General features: G+C 51.9%; 1 protein-coding gene across 1 annotated transcript; it reads left to right on the top strand.

Moving 5' to 3' along the window:
* Positions 1-410: 410 nt before the first annotated feature.
* Positions 411-12750, top strand: CD300LG (CD300 molecule like family member g). The gene is given in 9 exon segments (XM_044921678.1): positions 411-475; positions 1389-1724; positions 4268-4369; positions 5089-5169; positions 5172-5343; positions 6032-6144; positions 8064-8116; positions 10755-10844; positions 11395-12750. Coding segments are annotated over 9 exon segments (1104 nt in total). The 5' UTR covers positions 411-432; the 3' UTR covers positions 11509-12750.
* Positions 12751-19526: the final 6776 nt, after the last annotated feature.

The raw sequence follows: 19526 nt of genomic DNA on the forward strand, positions 1-19526 counted from the left end.
CTCCTCCACCGCTTCCCGGAGGACGCAGTACCGCTTTTAGCCACCGGGAGGCGCTGCGAAAGGGGCGGAGGGAAGCCGAAGGGCTGGGCCGAGCGGGATCCCTGGAGCCACCTGCAGGCCGCGCTGTAAGGCTGGTCTCCCCAACCGCTTTAAGTTGTCTGGGCATTTAAAAAGGTGAGTAAGCAATTTCTTATCACAGAATTGAATCCTGCTTTAAAGGACCAAAACACACACGCACACTAGAGGGAGCCCTGACACATCGTTTTTCAAAATAGCTCTGTCGGGGGTTTTTTGATTGCAAAGTTCATCAAAGTTCACAGGCCCCTCCCGCCTTCCTGGTCCTGATCTAGTGCCTCTGGAGGAAGTTAAAGCCCCGCGTGATTCCGGGAGCTCCCAGTTCCCGCGTGTGCTCCTGCATGTCCAGCGCCCACCATGTGGCCCCTGGTCCTGCTGTGGGGCTGCCTTTTGCTCCCAGGTGAGATGGGGCAGGAGAGGGAGGAGTGGAGGGATGTGGGGCTCATGCCCAAGCTGGCAGAGAGAGGACCTCCTGAACCTGCCTTTCATTCTTCTGACCCACTGCTGCCTGATCCTTCCAGGTCCCGCCTCCACCGCACTGGTTCTCAGTCTGCAGAGGCGGGGCGGGGGCAGGCACTTGCTGTTTCTGGAACGCAGAGTCGGGTTTTCTCCCAGACCTCTGGTTCCAAACCCTTCATGTTCAGGTGGCTAGGAAGGGGGCTTTACCTCTCTCATTCTTATTTTCCTACTCTACACCCAGCCTGGAGGCAGACAAGACAACCCCTACGTGGTTGCCATGGTAGACTCTGCAAATATTTCTTGAGCCTCTACTGTTCCATTCACAACAATCCTGAGAGAGAAGGGATTTTGCTGTTTCATCAGTTCACAGGTCTGCCTCTTCAACTTTTTAACATCAAATATCAGGATGCATCTTGTAACGGATGACAATTGTTCAAGTGACCGTGATTTTTTTAGTGGTATATAAAATTATGGTGTATCTTACATATGATAGCATCTTAATTTCAGTGAACTAAGACATCATCATCATCATCATCATCATCTATAAATGGGAAAACCCAGATGCCCAGGGAGGGCAAGTAACTTCCCCAAGGTCACACAGCTACCAGGTGGCAGTGCTGGGATTCCAAATCCAGGCTGTCTGAATCTAGAGCTGCCCCATCATCACCCTTCCTTCCGTATGCCGATTTTAGGGAAACAGCAACGGCCCTGTCCCAGTTTCCCTTGGTGGGGAAGAGACCACCAGCTCTTTCCAGGGCTGCCGCAGAAGGGAGTGACTGAGGAGGAGTCTTCTGGTCTTGACCCTGGAACTTGAATCCACGGAATTCTGACCTCTGTCCCTGCTATGGTTTCAGGTTATGGAGCCGTGCTGGGCCCCAAGGAGATCATTGCGTATGAAGGCGACACAGTGTCCCTGCAGTGCACCTACCAGGAGGAGCTGAGGGCACGCCAGAAATACTGGTGCAAGGAGAAGGGGTTCTTCCTGTCCCGCTGCTCGGGTACTGTCTATGCGGGAGAAAATGGCCAGGAGACAAGAGAGGACAGGGTGTCCATCCAAGACAGCCCCCAGACGCTCACGCTCCACGTGACCCTGAGGAATCTCACCCTGCAGGACACCGGGAAGTACTTCTGTGGGTTCTCCAAACTGGGCCGAGATGAGTCTTTCCTGGTCTCTCTGCTTGTCTTCCCAGGTAACACATGTCTCTGCTTCTCTGGATGGGGGACAGGTGACACAGAAGGGAAGAGGGACGGGTGGGCTGCTGATCAGTGCCGGACCCCGTTTCCTCCTCGCCCCCAGGTGTAGTGCTTGTACCAACCTCCTGGGGGGGGGTGGGGGCTCAGTGAGATGATGCCGGTCAAGTGCTTGGCCGTCATGGGAGTAGAAGCAGTGCAGCCTGACCCTCGGCTGCTCTTTGACAAGGTCACACCACGCAGATCTGTTGAACTCCCTGCTCAGTGCCTTTCCTCTTTGCCCAGATGTGGGAGAGAGATTGCATGGGCTGGGGATGAAATGGGCAGCCCACAGAATAAAAAAGACTCCCTCTTTGGAGTCAGAGATATTCCTGAGGATCCCGCAGGACGGGCCCACCATTGTGCAGCATCCCAGACCCACTCCACAGCGCCTCCCCCCCCCCCCGCCCCCCAGCCATGGCCACACTGGCCTCACCCTGCCCGTGGTCTCAGCTCTCCCTTCCTGCTTCCCTTCCCCAGATCTTGAAGTCCCAAAGGCAGGTATGAGGAGGGCCTGGGATCTAGCCTCAGAGGAGGAGTTTGTTGAGCTCAGGGACACTAGGGGATTCTGGCTGGGGATGGAACATCTCTCTGGATGCCCAGAGCCCCACTGGATCTGCCGAGCTGAGAAGAGAGAAGCCAGAGATGGCCCAGGGGAGTGGGCAGCCCCAGTCTGCCGGCCAGTGAAGGTGAGGCAGGTCTTTGTATCCCATTTCACAGATGGGGGCCCGAGGCTCCAGAGATGAAATGATTTGCCTGAGGTTTCATGGCAGGAGGTGATGGAGCCAGGATTCAAATCCAGGTTTTTTTCTCACTTTGGTGTCTGCTCTTTCCCTCCCCTGGCCCCATCTTGGACCCACCCCATCCCCAGGCGGTCCCCACTGTCAGATCCCTGACATCCATGGGTCTTTATTTTAATTCAAGGAGATAGAAATAAGCTCACCAAATAATAACAGCAGTATCATAACCATATTGAACCTGTTCTCCATTATTTACAAGCTTCTCTGGTCTCCTCTGATTCTTATCAGTATTCAGACCTCCTTCTTACCTAGTGGGGATCAATTTTAGCCATATTTGAGGCTATTTTAAATTTTTACCTCATTTATAATTATTCATTTGTGCGTGATATGTGCATTATTATGTTATCCTGTGTCAGACATTGTTGACCTTTCTCTGATGATATTTGGGGGTACAGGAAATAAAGGCTAATGACAGTGGTGTGCGGCTGAATGTTTAGCTGGGGAAGCTCTGATTTGCAAGGTCTGCCGGTTTCTGTGGTTTAAATGCCCCCGCCCTCCAATTTCCAGCCACCGATAAGCTCACAAGATTCCTGAAAAGTAAACAGCTCTCCCAAGTCAGTGGGAGCTGTCTGCAGCACACCACTGAGTATGGCGACAGATCAGAATTTCTAGAAAAGTCAGAAAAAGACAAGAGTATCCACTGTCGTTTCTTTTATTCCCCATTGCCTGGAGGCTGTAGGCCATGAAATAAGACAAGATAAAGAAGTATACATATCGGATAGGAAAAGATAAATACTCCTTATTTGCACAAGATTTGATCATTTACTCAGAAAAATCAGAGAAAACCTGAACTTGTATTAGAATAGAGAATGAATCACAGACCTGTACCCCTGAAACAAATAATACATTATATGTTAATAAAAAATTGTAGTAAAATAAAGAAATAAAAATAAAAAATAAATAGAGGATGATGGGGACAGGGAGCGAGTCCTGGATGGCACTCCAGCAAGGAGGTAACCGAGGGGCACCCGGGGGCAGGGGGAGGGTGGGCAGGGAACTCAGCGGTTCCAGGGGGGATTGGCCACACCACATTTCTGCCCACTCTGCCAGGCACAGAGGCTAGGCATCTCATCCTTGAGGGATCCCCGCCTCTCGGGGACAGAAAAAAGTGTGTCAGGCAGACGTGGAGAGGAGAGGCATGGCACAGAGGGGAACAGCACGGCAAAGGCACGGAGGTGGGCAGGATGCTCACTTCATTGGGAATAGAGGGCAAATAGAGGAATGGCTGGTGCCCCGGATGGCGAAGAGGTGAAGCCGACATGGTGAACTGAGGTCTGAGTTTGAAAGGCTTTGAAAGGCCTGTAAGAAGCTTGAGCTTCAGCTCATAGACAGTGAGGGCCATTGAAACAGTTCTGAAGCAAGAAGCGATGGAATCCAGTATCCCATATCCAGACCCATATTCTAGAGACAAAACGAGTATTGGTGTGAAGAGTGGCGTGGAAAGAGCAGACTGGCAGGCAGTTGGGGACAAGGGAAGCTGAAGGTCTGAGCTAAGTGGGAGGCCAAGGGGACTGCAGGAGGGGGAGGCCAGCAATCGACTAGAATCTTCCATCCGTGACTCCTAAGTGGCTGGGAGGAGGAGATAGTGGAGACTGAGCAGAGAGGTGGGGGCAGGAAAGCTCCTGGCTGCCACCAAGGCAGGAAATCTGGCTCATAGTGGTGATCCTCGCCTCCCCTGAGACCAACCTCTCCCTTTCCCCTAGGTCCCTGCTGGCCTCCCTCCCCCACTCCCTCCTTCCAGCCTCTTACTACAAGGAGCCTCCAGCCCAAGGCAAAAGCTTGGCAAACTGAGCCCCCAGAATTGAGTGAGTGAATGGTTTTCCTGTCTCTCCGCCACCCCTCTGTAAAGCAGCATCCAGTGAGGGCCTGCCTGTAGCCAGACACTGCGCTCCGTGGCCCCCAGAGCCTGGGAGCTGTACTGTCCGCGGAGGAATCAGGGGCCCCATGGGGTCAGGTCACCCAAGGAGCAGCAGAGCCCAGGGAAGAGGCGCAGCCTGACCGCCGGGCTTGTGTTCTGTCTGCTCCCCCCGGGGTTGGAGGGCTGAACAGGAAAGGGAGGGCCTTGGACCCTGACCTCTGGACCTGTCCCTGCCACCCTGCCCTGCTGACCCCATGGTTGTTGAAGGAAGTCAAGGCCTGTTGAAGCAGAGGTGGTGAGGGTGGGCATGTGGCGACTTGCAGTTGTAAGTGGCCAGGACTGGAGGGGAAGCAGGCGGGCCTCTGTGTACTGCGTGGCCGCTGGAATGGGTCACGGAGTGGGCGCAGGGCCGTGATGACCCAAGCAGCGGGCACGGACGGGGGCTGAGAACCACGCGCGGGTGTGGGGCGTGCCTGAGACATGGTCGCCTTGCTCACAATGGCTTCATCCAGGCCTCTCTGCTTCCTGGGGGGTCCTTTAGCTGGGGAAGTTCTGAGAAATTGGTCCTGGGGAGGCTAGGGCTCAGGGGTCAAGGGTCAGAGGTCTGGGGAATGCTGGGCCTCAAGGGTCGGAGAAGGTGCTGAGGCGTTGCTTTTGGACTTGTAGCTTCTCCTGGTCTCCACCAAACAGTCACCACAACCAAGCAGGGGAAGACAGGGGCCGAGGCCTCTCCGTTCACGGGGACCCCCTGTACGGACACGCAGGAACCTCCCCAGACCCAGGAACCTCTCTGTACGCGGGGACCTCTCCTCATGAAGCAACCTCTCCTCATGCAGGGACATCCCGTCCATTCACACAGCTGGACTCCACCTCCGCAGAGGACACCCATCTGCCCCCCAGCAGCAGCAGCTCCATGTCCAGGTGAGCCCAGGGTGACCAAGGTCACCTTTCAGGCCATCCCCAGAACATGAGGTGCCCTGGAGCAAGTGAGGACCTGGCACTCCTTCTTCTAGGCGAGCACAGCCTCCTGTCAGGGCCGCAGCTAACAGCACAGAGGGCAGACTCGGCCCCCATCCCCCCTCCGCAGGGCCCTTGAGCAGTGGACGACCTGAACTACAGAGCCGGCAACCCTGTTGCTCTGGACACCCAGGCCCACCTGAAGTGAAGGGTCCCCCGTGGCCCCAGTCCCCACCTCTCTCCCCCGCCCCAGCCACAGGGGCAGCCACTCCAGTTTCCCCGGCGCACCTTGCACTGGGCGCTGTGCCGAGCATGAATATAGGTTTTTTCTTACCCAACTGGAACCACAGCCTGAAGGATTGGTTCTTGGGGGTTATATATCATTGCACTCAGTTACTGACGGAGGCTTTCTGCCTGAGGCATCCAGGTAACTGCTGCCAAGTTCAGACCAGCTGAGAGCGTTTCCTGGGGTTGGTAGTGGGGGCTGGGGTCCCTCCCAGTGGGACTGACCAGGTGCTGTGGTCCCCGGTGCCCTCTGATCTCTTTGGGAAAGACAAGGGACATGAGTGGGACTCAGACGAAGAATGCCATGTGCACAGCATGCTACAGCTCTCTGGTGACACCTGCTGGGCTCCTTCCATCTCACCCACAGGGTCTCCATCCCAAAGATCCGCATCTTGGCCCCGGGCCTGGTGCTGCTGGCCCTCCTCCTGGCCACAGGCCTGGTGGCCCTCGGCAGCTATCTGCTCCGCTGGAGGAAGGAAGGTGAGCAAAAGTAGAGGGAAGGGGTGGGAGGCCAGGGACCTCGCTGAGACCTGCAGTGCCCCCCACCATCCCAGGGAGACCTTGTGCATCAGTGTGTCCATCCGAGGTATGGGCATCAGGAGCCCTGCTCCTCCCTTCTGAGGGAGCCACAGGTCAGTCAACATTAGGAAAAAGCAATTCAAATGCGTGAATGGGAGAACGGGGGCTCTTGGCTTGCTCCCATCTGTCCAAGCTCATCAATCACTTCTGTCCCTATTGATCCCAACAAATCCATGTCCAGCCTCTGCAGGTCCGGTTCCTTGCATGACTACCACGGCAGGGGGTGTGGGGCGGGAATTCGAGACTAAGCCCTTGAACAGGAAGGATACTGTGGCCTCACACCCGTCGTGGTCTCGAGAGGTGCTCAGCTCCTGTGAAGACTTGGCTTCGAATCCCAGCTCTGCGACTTTTTAGCTGTGTGACCTTGGGCAAGTCACCTACTTTCCCTGAGCCACAGCTTTTTTGGATCACAGATCTAGAATACAAGAGAACTAGAACAGAAATAGAATACGAGTCCAACCGAAGTAGAATCCAAGCCACATCTGTAATTTAAACTTCTCTAAAAGTCACATGATAAAGGGTAAAAAGAAACTAGGGATGTTAATTTTAATAACATACTTTATTAGTATGATCTTTCCAAAACATGATCATTTTAAGGTGGAATCAACATGAAACTATTCATGATACATATTCCGCATTCTGCATTTTTTTTTCTTTTTTTTTTTTTAAGATTTTATTTATTTATTTGACAGAGAGAGAGACACAGCGAGAGAGGGAACACAAGCAGGGGGAGTGGGAGAGGGAGGAGCAGGCTTCCTGCGGAGCAGGGAGCCTGATGCGGGGCTCGATCCCAGGACCCTGGGATCATGACCCGAGCCGAAGGCAGACGCTTAACGACTGAGCCACCCAGGCGCCCCTGCATTCTGCATTTTTTCATATTGAGTCTTCAAAACCTGGCGTGATTTGGAGCAGTCATGCTTCCGGTGTCAATGGCTGTGTGCGGCTCGGGGGGGCCCCCCCGGCAGACACCATGGGTTAAGAGGGTTGGCCGAAATATCAGTCAGAGGAGCTGCCATGGGCTGCGAGTTTCTGTGTGGCTTTGTTGCTTTTATCTCCTCTAATGCTCTCAATATTGTGGCATTAGAAACTGCTCATTACAAGCACCCCCCATTTTACAGGGGAAGAAACTGAGGCAGAGTGGTTAAGCAGCTTGCCCTGAGTTTGCACAGCCAGGAAGCAGCAGAACCAGGAAGATGTGTGCCAAAGCACTCTGCAAATTGGCAATGTTGTCCTACTGCACGTGGCCTTGGGTGGGGGGCGGTGGTCCTGGGCCTGCCTCCAACTTCACCGTGTGCGGCCCCCCAGGAAGAAATGTCAGCTTGGCCCACGTCCCCAGCTCACCGCAGAGGAGTCCGGAGGAGCACACAGGGTGGGAACATTCCTGATCAAGACCTCAGAACTTCTTAGCACCTTGCCTCTCGAACGGTGGTCCCCAGGTAGCAGCCATGACATCCCCTGGAAGCCTGTTAAAAGGACTCTCAGGCCCCAGCCCCGACCTGCTGCATTAGAATGGGCATTTTCATAAAATGTCCTGGGATCCTGGATGCACCCTGAGGTTGAAGAAGCAATGTACTTAGCACAGAGAATTACTTCCCCAGCTGGTTTCTGGCCCACACCAGGGGATTTCCGTGTACCCATCCCAAAAGGCTGGATCACTGCTAAGGGACTGAGCTGAAAGTCCAAGCAGTCTTCCTGCCCAACCAGTCTGCTTGCTCCCTCTGGGAAGCCCCTGCTCCCAAGCACAGGGGGGCCCGTCCACCTCTGCGGGAGCTGTCGCAGGCTGCTCCTGGCCTCAGGGTATGCCTGCTGGTCTCTTTCAGCTCAACTGGACGCAGAGACACAGAGGAACGAGAAGGTCCAACTCTCACACTTGGTAAGAAAGGCAGCCAGCCCGAAGCCCCAGCTCGGATGGCCGTGGGGCTGGGCATCAGGACTCCCGGGCCCTGTCTCTGCATCTCCCTACCTGTTTGTCTCTGAGCTCCAGGCAGGGCTCACTTCCCGTCTCTGGGGAATCTGTGTGAGCCCTGAGACCAGCCCTTCAGGGTACCCCTCCTCACCCTGACGGCCCAGCAGGTACCAGGCGGGGGTCTTCCCCAGGCCCAGCGCCCTCTTCCCCTCCCCATCTTAGAAGCAGAGACTGTCAGAGCTGGATCCTGAGGGTCTCTGCGAGGGCTGCGAACTCATGGGCTCAGGCCGCAGAAGCCCCCCTTGTGTCCACCCCCCTCCTCCTGCTGTTTATTGAGAGGCCTCCACCTTATTCTCTTACACACGGGGGCAGGAAAGGGGGGCTGCTGTTTCCTTCTTTCTTGGCGCCAGTGAGGACAAAAGACTCAGGCCTGACCCCCCTGGGGAGGGGCTGGGACACGAATGGGGTTCTGGGCTTTGGCTTAGGAAGCAGCTGTTGTTGTCTCAGGAAGCCCGGCAAGGCCAGAGGTGGTGGACGGGAATGAGGGAAAGGTCACAGACCTGGATGGGGACGGGGGCTACCACTGTCCTCTGGAGGCCAGCTTGGGCCCAGCCGTGCGTCCTAGGGCGCACCCTGCCGGCTAGAAGAGGGGCGGGGGCGGGAGGGAGAACCTCTGTGCTGGGCTGCCCACTGCCACCCAGCCCACCCCCGGGAGGGCTGCCTGGGACTGCTTCCAGCCTGCCGCACCTGTCCCCGCCACTGCTGACCCCTTGTCGGGGGGAGGATGGAACAGGGTCTCCCGAGAGGGTCAGAGATAAGCCCTCCGTGAACATGACCAACTGAGAGCTTTTGGTTTTCTTTGGTTTATTTCCCTTTGGGCTTCTTTGTAGTTTTTAGCAGGGGCTGCAGGTGGAATTGAAAGGGCTTGGGGTTTTCTTTGCCCACATTCGGGTCAAAGAGGGAAGGGGGCACTCTACTGGCTCTTCCAGAGAGCCCCAGGGGCGTGTAAAACTCGGAGGGAGGTATGAGGGCTCAGGCCAGCATTTCCCTTGCCCACAGAGCTCTTTCAGGAAGCTCCCTTTTCCTCTTTAATTGAACACTTACTATGTGCCAGGGGCTTTACCTGTGTGTCACCAAATCTTCATAACTCCTGCACAAGGTAGCTGTTATCATTACCCCCTTCTTACAGAATAAGAGACAGAGGCTCAGAGAGCATAAATAACTTGCCCCCAGAGACCCCGCGTGAAAGAGGCGGAACCGGGGCAACGGACCCGGTCTGCGGGGCTGGCCGCAATACCCCGTGCTGCCCCCACCCTGCCCCACTGGTGTGCCGAGGGCTGGAGGAGTGGGGCCAACTGCTCGGCCTGCCTGAGCCTGTTCCCCTAGACTCAGAAGAAAGAACCATCCTCAGTCCATGAACATGGGACGGCGTGGCCCCTGACTCCTGAAACAGCCCAGAGGGGAGTGCTGGGCTCAGATTAGGGCTCGGCTCCCACTTCCCAAGGCTTCCCTGATTCCCTATTTTCCTAGTGCTTAGACGTAGGGGCTCTCATTTGTGAAATCTCCTTCCACTCCCCCCATTCCCTCATCGCCTCGTCCCCTCGTCCCCCCAGCCCCCCTGAGGAATTCTGCTCTGATTTTCATCTTGGCCCGTAAGACTGAATGTCTCGCCAGAGATGGCTCAAATGTCCACCTCTGCCCCCATCCCCTGCAGCCAGGGCAGCGATAGAAGAAGGAGGGGGCAGTTAGGAAACAAGGACATTGAAAAGAAGGGAAGTGTGTGCGGCATGCCCCGCCAGGATGGTGGCAGAGGATAGAAAAAGAGCCCGGGTCCGAGGTCACGTGGTCGTGAGTTCAAGTCCCAGCCCAGCTGTGTGACACATGGCAAGTTACGTCACCTCTCTGAGCCTCATTATCCCCACCTCATGGGGTTATGCTCAGGAAATCATGAGATAGGTGTCCAGAGGACAGGAGCTTCTTTCTTCGTCTTCAGTGCCCGTCGGGCCATGGGATTTACCAGCTGGGACACCTAAGGGCAGCTATGCCCTTGGGAGACTTGGCTGGGGGCCTCGGCCGGCTCCAACCTCTTCTACCCCGCTGCTGGTCCCAGGATGGTTCCTACTCACTCTGGACTGCCTGCCTCTCTTCCCTTGGCTTCCTTATCTGCTCAGGCTTATGATTTGTAAAGAATTTTTCCTCTGCGGTTTGTTAGTCGGTGAACCTTTGAGGTGTTCACCTTTGTTCTCCCTGGGCCTGCAAGGAACTGGCAGCCTTCACATTCTTTCTGCTTCGAGGATAGACATAACAACAAGGAAAACAAATGAATCATGCCAGGAGTTCCCAGGTGTTGAGCAGGAAAACATTTCCGTGAATATTCATTATAACCCTGAGGGAAAAATTCTTATGCCCACTTGACAGCTGAGGAGACTGAGGCTCAGAGAGCTTAGTGGCGTGCCCAAGGTCCCTCTGAGATGTAGGAAAGAGGACGGAAGGGCTCTGACCCCACAGCCTGCCCACGCTCTCCCGTGGCTCCCCTCTCTTGCTGTGGCGGGTAGCCCATCACTGCTGCCGGGAATGGGCTGTGCTGACCGAGTCTCTGTTTCAGGCGCTGGAGCACACCATGATCAACCTCGAAGCGCCCCCTGGGCCCCACGCCAGCCCCAGCCCCTGCGCAGAAACCCAGGGCCTCAGCCAGGTGTGAACAGAGGGCATGCGGGGGCTGGGGTGGAGGGAGCTGCGCCTGGAGCCACCTAGCCTGGCTTCTGACAATGCAGGGAAGTGGCGTGGGGGGGCTCTTTCCTCAGCATCCGCTCCCTGAACACTGCCCCCTGCTTCCGCCCACCTATGCTACCATTGCCAAAGGGGCAGGCCTTTTCATTCGGGAGTCAGGACTCCCAACCTTACATCCTTCCCGCCCCCCCCCCCCCCCCCCCCCGATCCAGAAAGTTCTTGAATAGCTTGTTGGTAGTCACAATTTAAAGAGCTCTGGACTGGCAGGATTCCAACACCTGCAGGCAAAAACCTGACCCTGAGGATGCTCTTGCAGATGGGGTGGGGGGATGTTTTGGGAGGAGGTGAGGGGCATGAATCAAAGCCTGGGGGTTCTGGGGAGAGCTTGTTAGGCTGTGCCCCTTAGAAGGACAGAGGCCCAGAACTGTGGAAAAGGCTAGGGTGGACCCAACAGCTACCTGGAGACCCCCTGCGGCTGAGCTCTGCTTTTCAACCCCTGACTCTTGTCTTTACAGACTTCAGAGGAAGAGGAAGCCCCTTCCCAGGACCCGGAGGGGGACATGATCCCAGGGCCTCCCCTCCACATGTCTGGGGAGGAGCTCAGCTTCTCGAAGTTTGTATCAGTCTAGCGGTGCCCTCCAGGCCGGCCGGCCGGGAATCTGAATGGCTGCATTTGCGCTAACTCCCATAAGCTTTCCTTGACAGCTTCAGAGCTTGCCTGCCAGACTCCGGGCTCTCCCCCGCCATCCCCAGGCCCTCCTCCTGCATGCCCAGCCTGACCCGGAAGTCTTTGTCAGCCCCGGGGCCTGCAGTGGTGGCCTCACAGAATGAGTGGGACCCTGGGACCTCCTCGGTATGTGCACATTGGGGCAGGGCGTGCAGCTGGAGCTCCCAGAGCCAGGCAAGGCTCAGGAGATCTGGTCTGAGTTTGTATCCACTACAAGAAATCCCCTGCGGCCGGGTGCCCAGCAAAAGACCTTCACCTTCTTCTCCCTTCCTTCCATCCTGACTCAGCATCACTTTCTCCTGCATAAGTGGGCGAGGAGGAGGAGCATGCTGGGAATAGACGGGGTTCTGAGTTCTCAAAATGGGACTGCTTCCCAGTCCTTCGGGAGGCTGGTTAAAAATGTGACTCCTGGGCTCTACCAAGACCTACCAAAACCCTCTCTGGGGCTGGACCCACAGCTTTGCATTTCTAACAAGTGTCCGATGACTCTAATACTTGAATTTGAGAAGCAGTAGATTCAGGTTCATCCACGTTAGAGTCTGCATTTGGTGTGTGGGGTCTCCCACCTGCCCCCCCCCCCCCATAGGGGCTTCTCTGCCTAAGACACCATGACCCAGCTAGGGGCTTTCCTGGGCCGGTCCGAGTCCAGGCCCAGGTCAGGTGTGCATTGGAAAGGGGTGAGCCCAGGACTGACGGAGGGGTTACATTTCCCAGCTCCCCACCCAGCCCTGCATCCCAGGCTTTGGAAGGAGGCCAGAGAAAAGCTTGGCTCCTTCCCTGTTGAGAAAGGGTTAATTGCCTGTGGGTTGGGGTTAGGGAGGAGTAGGAAAGCACAGGGTGCGGGTGGGCATCTAAAAGGCAGGAGAGAGAGGACAGGGCAGGAACCTAGGAGGAACCTGAAGGTGACTCTGAGTCTGGCCCCCTGGAGATCAGGAAGCAGGAGGGGGTAGAATAACAGGATTGCTATTTTTTTCTTTTTTGACTTTCTTTAAAAAGTGAAATGGGTGGTTGCTCAGTATACAAAAGTTAGAAACATGGCGGGGAGGAGAAGAAAATTCACTCAGGCTCACCATTCCCCCAGATAATCACAGCTGCGTTTTGTTGCATTTCCTTCCTGTTTTTTTTACTCCACATCATTTGCTGGTGTTCTCTGACAAATTAGTTTGTATATACAACTTTAGATCCTGCTTTTTCCATGTAATTTTTTTTTTTTTTAAGATTTCTATTTGTAAGTAATCTCGACACCCAACGTGGTGCTCAAACTCACAACCCCAAGATCAAGAGTGGCACGCTCCACTGACTGAGCCAGCCAGGCGCCTGCCCACTTAATTCTTATAAACATTTCTCCACGTTTTACCAACGTTTATAAATAAAATGTGCATCAGCTCTCTGATATTTCCTCACAGTGTGCCTCCATTTATTTCAATTCTCTCTCATTAGATAATTTGTTTCTATTTTTGCTATTATAAATAACAGCATGGTGAGTCTTCCCACAAGGCTTGATTTGCATTTGGAGACTTCTTGTAGAAGCATTTGTGTGCATGGAAGTGCCAGGTCATAGGGTGCGAACATTTTTGACGTTACCAATACCCACTGCTGAACAGCTTTCTGAAATGACAGAAGCAATTTCACTCCCACCAGGGCCTTCCAAGAAGCATTTCTCAAAGTCCTCACCAACGTCCACACCTGTCGCTGTGGGTATGGCAGGAGGAGCCACGAAGGAATGCCCCTGCAGTGAGGACCTAGGGGGCTGGGCAAGGTAGAGCAGGTCTGATAAACCAAGGGAAACTCTCCAGAAGGTGCCAGCCACTGCCCCAGGTCCCCAGGGTTGGGTGAACTCCTCTTACCTTCTCCGGGTGGAGAGGGAGCCCTGGGTGTGAGCTCTGGGGTCTCTGCCCAGGATCTGGGCACAGTGTGTGCCCAGATGTTGGGGGAGGTAGGGAACACCAAGTTTCAGGTGGTGTCAGAGAGACCCCAAAATCTCACCCTGTGAAAAATCCCTCAGCTGGAAGGTGGTAAGAATTGGGGCTGCCCAGTGGGGAAAGAACATCCTCTCAACCTGTCACCTGCTGCAACCAGGGCTTCCTGGGGGCCAGGGGTGGTCAGCCAGGTCATCCCACTACCACCCCTTGCCCATTTGCAGACCATTGTGCCAACTAAACAGATCTATGTCTTTTGAGAGGCCCAGCTCTCTCCAAGGCAACCTAGGGTTGGCATCCTTGGGATTCCGAGTTTCCACGGATTTATCAGATACTTAAGTACCCTCCATAGACATTTGCTCACTCCCTTAATGCCCGCTGCTGCCACTGTGTGGGCCCAGTCCCGCCCTCCAGGCAGGGGAGAAAGACCACTCCTTTACCAGTTGCCACTTTGCAACCCTCCATCTTGAAACACCTTAGTTTTATGTTTGTACATAAAACTTCTCTACTTGTCTCAGTATTCTGCAGTCTGGCCTGACTGGCCCCTGGCCATGAACTACTTGTTTTCTTGTTTGCTGTAAATTCTTGTATATGTGAATTCATGCCTTTCATCGGTTCTAGGAAATTCTCCTCAAATATTGTCTTCTCTCCATCACTTTTAAAAAGCTTGCCACTGACCAGAATAAAATTTTTCTAGACCCTCTCTTTATCACTGCCATATCTCTTAACCTCTCCTTCATATTTCCCTCCTCATCTCTTTGTTCTGCAGTCTATGTCATTTCTACCAGTTTAATACTTCTCAAATCTGAATATGCCTACAAATCACAAGGAATCTTGTTAAACTTCAGATTCTGACTCAGTAGTTCTGGGGGGAGCCTGAGAGTCTGCATTTCTAAGAAGCTCTCAGGGCTGATGATGCTGCGGGTCCAAGCACCATACTTAGGGGAACAACTTTCTGGTTCACTAATCTCTATTCAGTTGTGTTTAATTGGCTGTTAAACCCCCCCAAAATTTGTCTTTATTTTCATCCTTGTATTTTTTATTTTGAAAAGTTCTGAATGGTTCTCTTTCAAACCTAACTAGTCATTCTAGAGTCTTGTTGCTTGTTAATTTTTGTAATGCCATCTTTTATTCCATTAAATATTTTATACACACATAGTTTACATTTTGTGCCTAATATCAAAAGTCCCTGGAGATATAAATATGCTATTGTTTATGTTGACTATCACTCATAGTGGTTTGTTCCTTTTTATTTTGTGGTCTCATAATGTGAGCTCATGTTTGGATGATTTCAATCTGGGGGGCTGAAATTGAGGATACCTTCCTCCAGAGAGGATCTGCATTTGTTTCTGTCAGGGGCCAGGATACCAACTTGGGACCAGATTAGCCCCTTCCCAGATCCCTAATTTACCAACACCTCAGGTTGCCCCTGGCTTTATATTTAATTTTCCAAATGCGATGCTAATATTGTCATTTGCCTTTTAGGGTAACTCCACCTTTCCTGTCCACTCACCATGCCTCTTGGATATTTCCCTTCCCACAAGCTCAGCAACACAATAAAACTTGTTTTATGTACAATCCCATTGTTTAAAAGCACATGGTACCTTGATCACCACTCTGCCTGAACCAGATTCTGGTTCACAGGCACTATGTATCCCTTACATCTTTGTGTAACTCCGGGGAAAGGAGGAAGCCCTCCAAAACAGGATTGAGATTTCATTTCTTTCTACTCTAATGAGTAGAGACTCAGGGAAAGATTTGATTCAAGTTAGGAAAAAGCGGGGGGGGGGGAGTATTTCTTAAATTGGCATGTGATAAAATAAAATTCACAATCACCACATCAGAATAAATGATAATTCTTAAACTTAAATATATTCAGCTTAATGATAAGCTTTCTGCTTTGTTCTTAATTTCCTCATATTATCACAGGTGAGATGGTCCACAGACCAGTGCTTGGGTATCTCTACCACATGGTATGAGGGCAGGATTATGGGGAACCGCAGAGAGAGGAAGATCTGTTTCTGGAAGGAAGACCAAACCCTGAAAAAATGGGTGGGGTGGGACCTACACACTTAGATAATTTGTGAAATTGTCAGGCATTGTGCCAAGACTTGTGAAAGTGAAAAAAGAAGGAAGACAAATATAAGCCATATCCAGATGCTGCCTACACGGCCCTTTCTCCTTCCTGGGTGGGGATGATGGTCAGAGGGGTATACTCACGCCTCACACCTGCCACATCTGGTTCTCATTGTGGCTCCAGCATGGTCTTTTTTGAGGACATCTGGCTGCTCCCATGAGCTGGGGCTAGATCTCTCAGTGGGTTTAATTACACAGATGCCTTGCGTTTTGTACTGGGGTTGCTATTGTGAACAGGGTCTTTTTTTGTTTTTTCCTATTACGTCTTCTAATAAATCATCCAGTTCCTTTAAAAATAACGGCATGGTACCTTAAGTATTAATTCAACACCATCTTCTGAGCACCACTGAGTGGGGCACGGTCCCTACATCCAGAGGCCCAGAGTCTGAGGGAGCAGAGAGGACGACAGTCCCATCAGAGTCTGAGGGAGCAGAGAGGACGACAGTCCCCATCAGGACGTTGTGATAAGCTGTTTCAGGAGTGCCAAGAAGAGGCTCCTTGATCAGATCAGCCCATGGAGGAGTCACAAAGCATTTCCAAGAGGTGATGATGCTGGAGTAAATTCTCAAAAATAAGGTAATGTTTGATAAGCGAACGAATGAATGCTTGTCACACACTGAAAAACTATTGGTATTTTGGTTCTTGAATTTGCTTGCCTACTACTGAATCCTCATCTGAGTGTGTGTGTGCATGTGTGAGGCGATGGCGGGGAACTGGAGCTTCTGCTTAAGGCACGGATCACCTAATTCTCGTCTACCTTCCATTCACAAATTTTTAAGTTAGTAAGGGAACACCCGTCGCCCTTAGTCTGTCAGCCTACTTTGGCTTTGGGCCAGACTTAAGACACTTAAAATTGCTGGGATAGACTAGGGCCCTTATTTTGGCTTACCTGGGGGCTAAGGTGTGTCTTCATATACTCACTTAATGCAGAGAATGAAGCTGTGCTCTCCAAAATGGGGCAAGAGACCAGGAGGGAATGAGAATCTACGAAGCCAATCTCAGCTGTGTTGTGCCTTCTTCAGGTCTTGTTTCTTCTCTGCGAAAAGGACTCTCGGGCCAACACATGTGTGGTCTCACCTCCTACGCATTGAGACTCAAACCCTGTTCAAAAGGCAGGGCATCTGTGGAATTAAACCCACTGAGAGATTTAACCCAAACTTTGAGATTTCACAGATCAGTAACACTTCCAAAATATATTTTATCAACTTCTACATCTAGAAACAAGCAAAAAAATTTAAATATCTCATCCCTTTTATAAAAAGAAGACCATTTTGACCCCAAAGAGTAGGGGCTGGGGAGGAGAATCTCGGGATAAAGGGCAGTCCTTTCAAAGGAAAGAATTTTGTTTTATGAGAAAGTGAGTGTTCTCCTTGGTATCAGGCTGCTGCTGACTGGAGACCATGCCAGTCTGACCAGCGCTGCTTGGCAGACAGGTGGGTGGGGGCCCTGGGCTGGAAGGAGACCCGAGTACAGGGGAGACAGACTATGGTCCTGCAGGAAAAGACTGAAGAGTAAGAATCCTCCCCAATTAATGTTCCAATTTCATGCAATTCCAATTAGGATCCCCATAGGAAAAGGGTGTACTCTGACCAAATGATCCTAGAGTTCTCTTTCTAGAAAAAATAAGAAAGTATTCCTAAGAAAAAATATCACTGATCAAAGGAGTAATTGGAAACTTTTTTCACCAGATAGTAAAACATAGAGGTTTCTAAATAATTAAAACCTTGATAATAGCAATTAGATTAGATAAGTAGATCAACGGGACAAGCTAGATAGTCCTCCCTGCTCCCTTGCACAGCCTGCTCAGTCTCTCCCAGAGCTGTGGGGTCACCACCCAAACCCAGTCCTGAGGGAGGAGGGGCCAGAGCTGTGTGAGCTTTAGGGTGCTGATGCCCTCAACCACCTGGAATGCCTGGATCTCTCAAACAGTTGAATCTGGGGATGGCAACATAGCCCACACTTCCCCTCATGGTTCCCTTTCTTATCCCATGTTCCTCCTCCAACAGTGCCTTCCTCCCCTAAGTGTGCCCCACCCCGGACCCTATCAATCCCCCTCCATCTTTGGGAGGCAGCACACAGGGAGAAAACCCCAGCCTGAGAACCAGGAGTCCAGGGGTCTGTTCCAGCTCTGCCGATGACTTTCTGTGTGACATTGGACAAAAGCCCATCACCTCTGTAGGTCAGTTTCCCAACTATAATATGATAAGAATCCATTCTGCCCTACTAACCATATGCTACTGTGCCAGGAAGGAAAAGGAATTAAAAAAAAAAAAAAACTGGTAGCAGAATTCCTCTTAGAAATTCAAATATCTTTAGTAGGAAACTACCTTGATGTTAATTTGGGGCTAAAAGGAGAGTTCCTCCACTCCCAAGGGTATGACGAAAATGGATGAGCAGTGGTTGGCAAACTTGGCTACACATTAGAATCATGTGGGAAACTTTTAAAACATATAGCTTCCCAGACTCCACTCCTGGCTTGGCAGAGGTTGGCTAGATCCTGTTTCCTCTTCCTGAGCACCAAGGAAGACTACATTTCCCAGACCCCTTTGCAATAATCCAGGGCCACATGACTCGATTCTGGCCAATGGATGTGGGCCGACTGTCCTAGCCCATAATATCCATGAGCAATTTCCTACACTCTACTCCTCTTCCATGACACCTGTGGAGCCTTTTCTGAAAGATGGTGGTGTCAAAAATGGAAAGAGGCTGGAACCCTGAGTCACTGCTGGGAGTGCAACCCAATTCCCATCAGATATGATGTGAGCAAGAAATTAATAGTAAAACTGTGTTGGGTGGTGCCCGGCTGGCTCAGTTGAAGAGCATGTGACTCTTGATCTTGGAGTTGTGAGTTCGAACCCCATGTTGGGTGTAGAGATTACTCGAAAATAAAAATCTTAAAATAATAATAACAATAACAACAATAATAAACAACTGTGTTAGTTATAGTAGTCAGCCTTTCCAGAACTTCTGATTTAACTGATCTGGAGTAGAATCCAGGTAACTGTTTTTTCGTTTGTTTGTTTTTTAACCCCTCAGGCAATTCTAAAGTGCAGCCAGGATTGAGAACCACTGGATTAAGACAGAAATACAAGTGTGGAGTTGCTAGGTATAGTCATGAAATGTTCCTTTTTCCAAGGACACCCCAGAGATGGGAAGAAGGTGGTTCAAAAATGAGAGGAAGAGGGGCACCTGGGTGGCTCAGTTGGTTCAGTGACCAACTCTTGATCTCAGCTCAGGTCTTGATCTCCGGGTCATGAGTTCAGGCCCCACGTTGGGCTCCATGCTGGGTGTGGAGCCTACTTAAAAAAAAAAAAAAAAAAAAAGATGAGAAGAAGAGGATGCAGCAACACGGAGGGAAGCAGGGGACCCCAAAGGGAAAGGTTGACCAGAAAAATATTCTATGTGCTGGGAATGATCAGGGAATATTTCAGAATTGGGGTATTTAATATTCAATGCTAAATTCTCATCAGACCTGTTAGGTGGGAGACATAAGTCCTTACGCTGTCTCCAAATCACCGGTGAAGTCTGCCCCACGCTCGTCCCTGTGTGAATGGATGCTTTGGGGGAAATCAAAGGAAGAAAGCCAGTTCCTTATTTGGTTGTTGCAGGGAGAAGGGGAAGAGCTAAAGCCCCCTGCTGAGAATCCTCAGTGAACATTCTGGGGTCCCCTGAAGAATTCAAAGTGGGAAAGAAGGCTGATGCCTTACCCATGAAGGATTTGACACACACACCCCCATGGTGACATCTGGGTGACATTTCAATGAGCTCTCTATGGCATGTATTGTTGAACGCCTAGAACCAATCCCAGCATTAGCACCGGGAGAGTCCATGACATTTTTATAGAGGATGAACCTAAGCAGTACAG

Source organism: Neomonachus schauinslandi, chromosome 15, assembly GCF_002201575.2.
Source record: "Neomonachus schauinslandi chromosome 15, ASM220157v2, whole genome shotgun sequence".
NCBI lineage: Eukaryota > Metazoa > Chordata > Mammalia > Carnivora > Phocidae > Neomonachus > Neomonachus schauinslandi.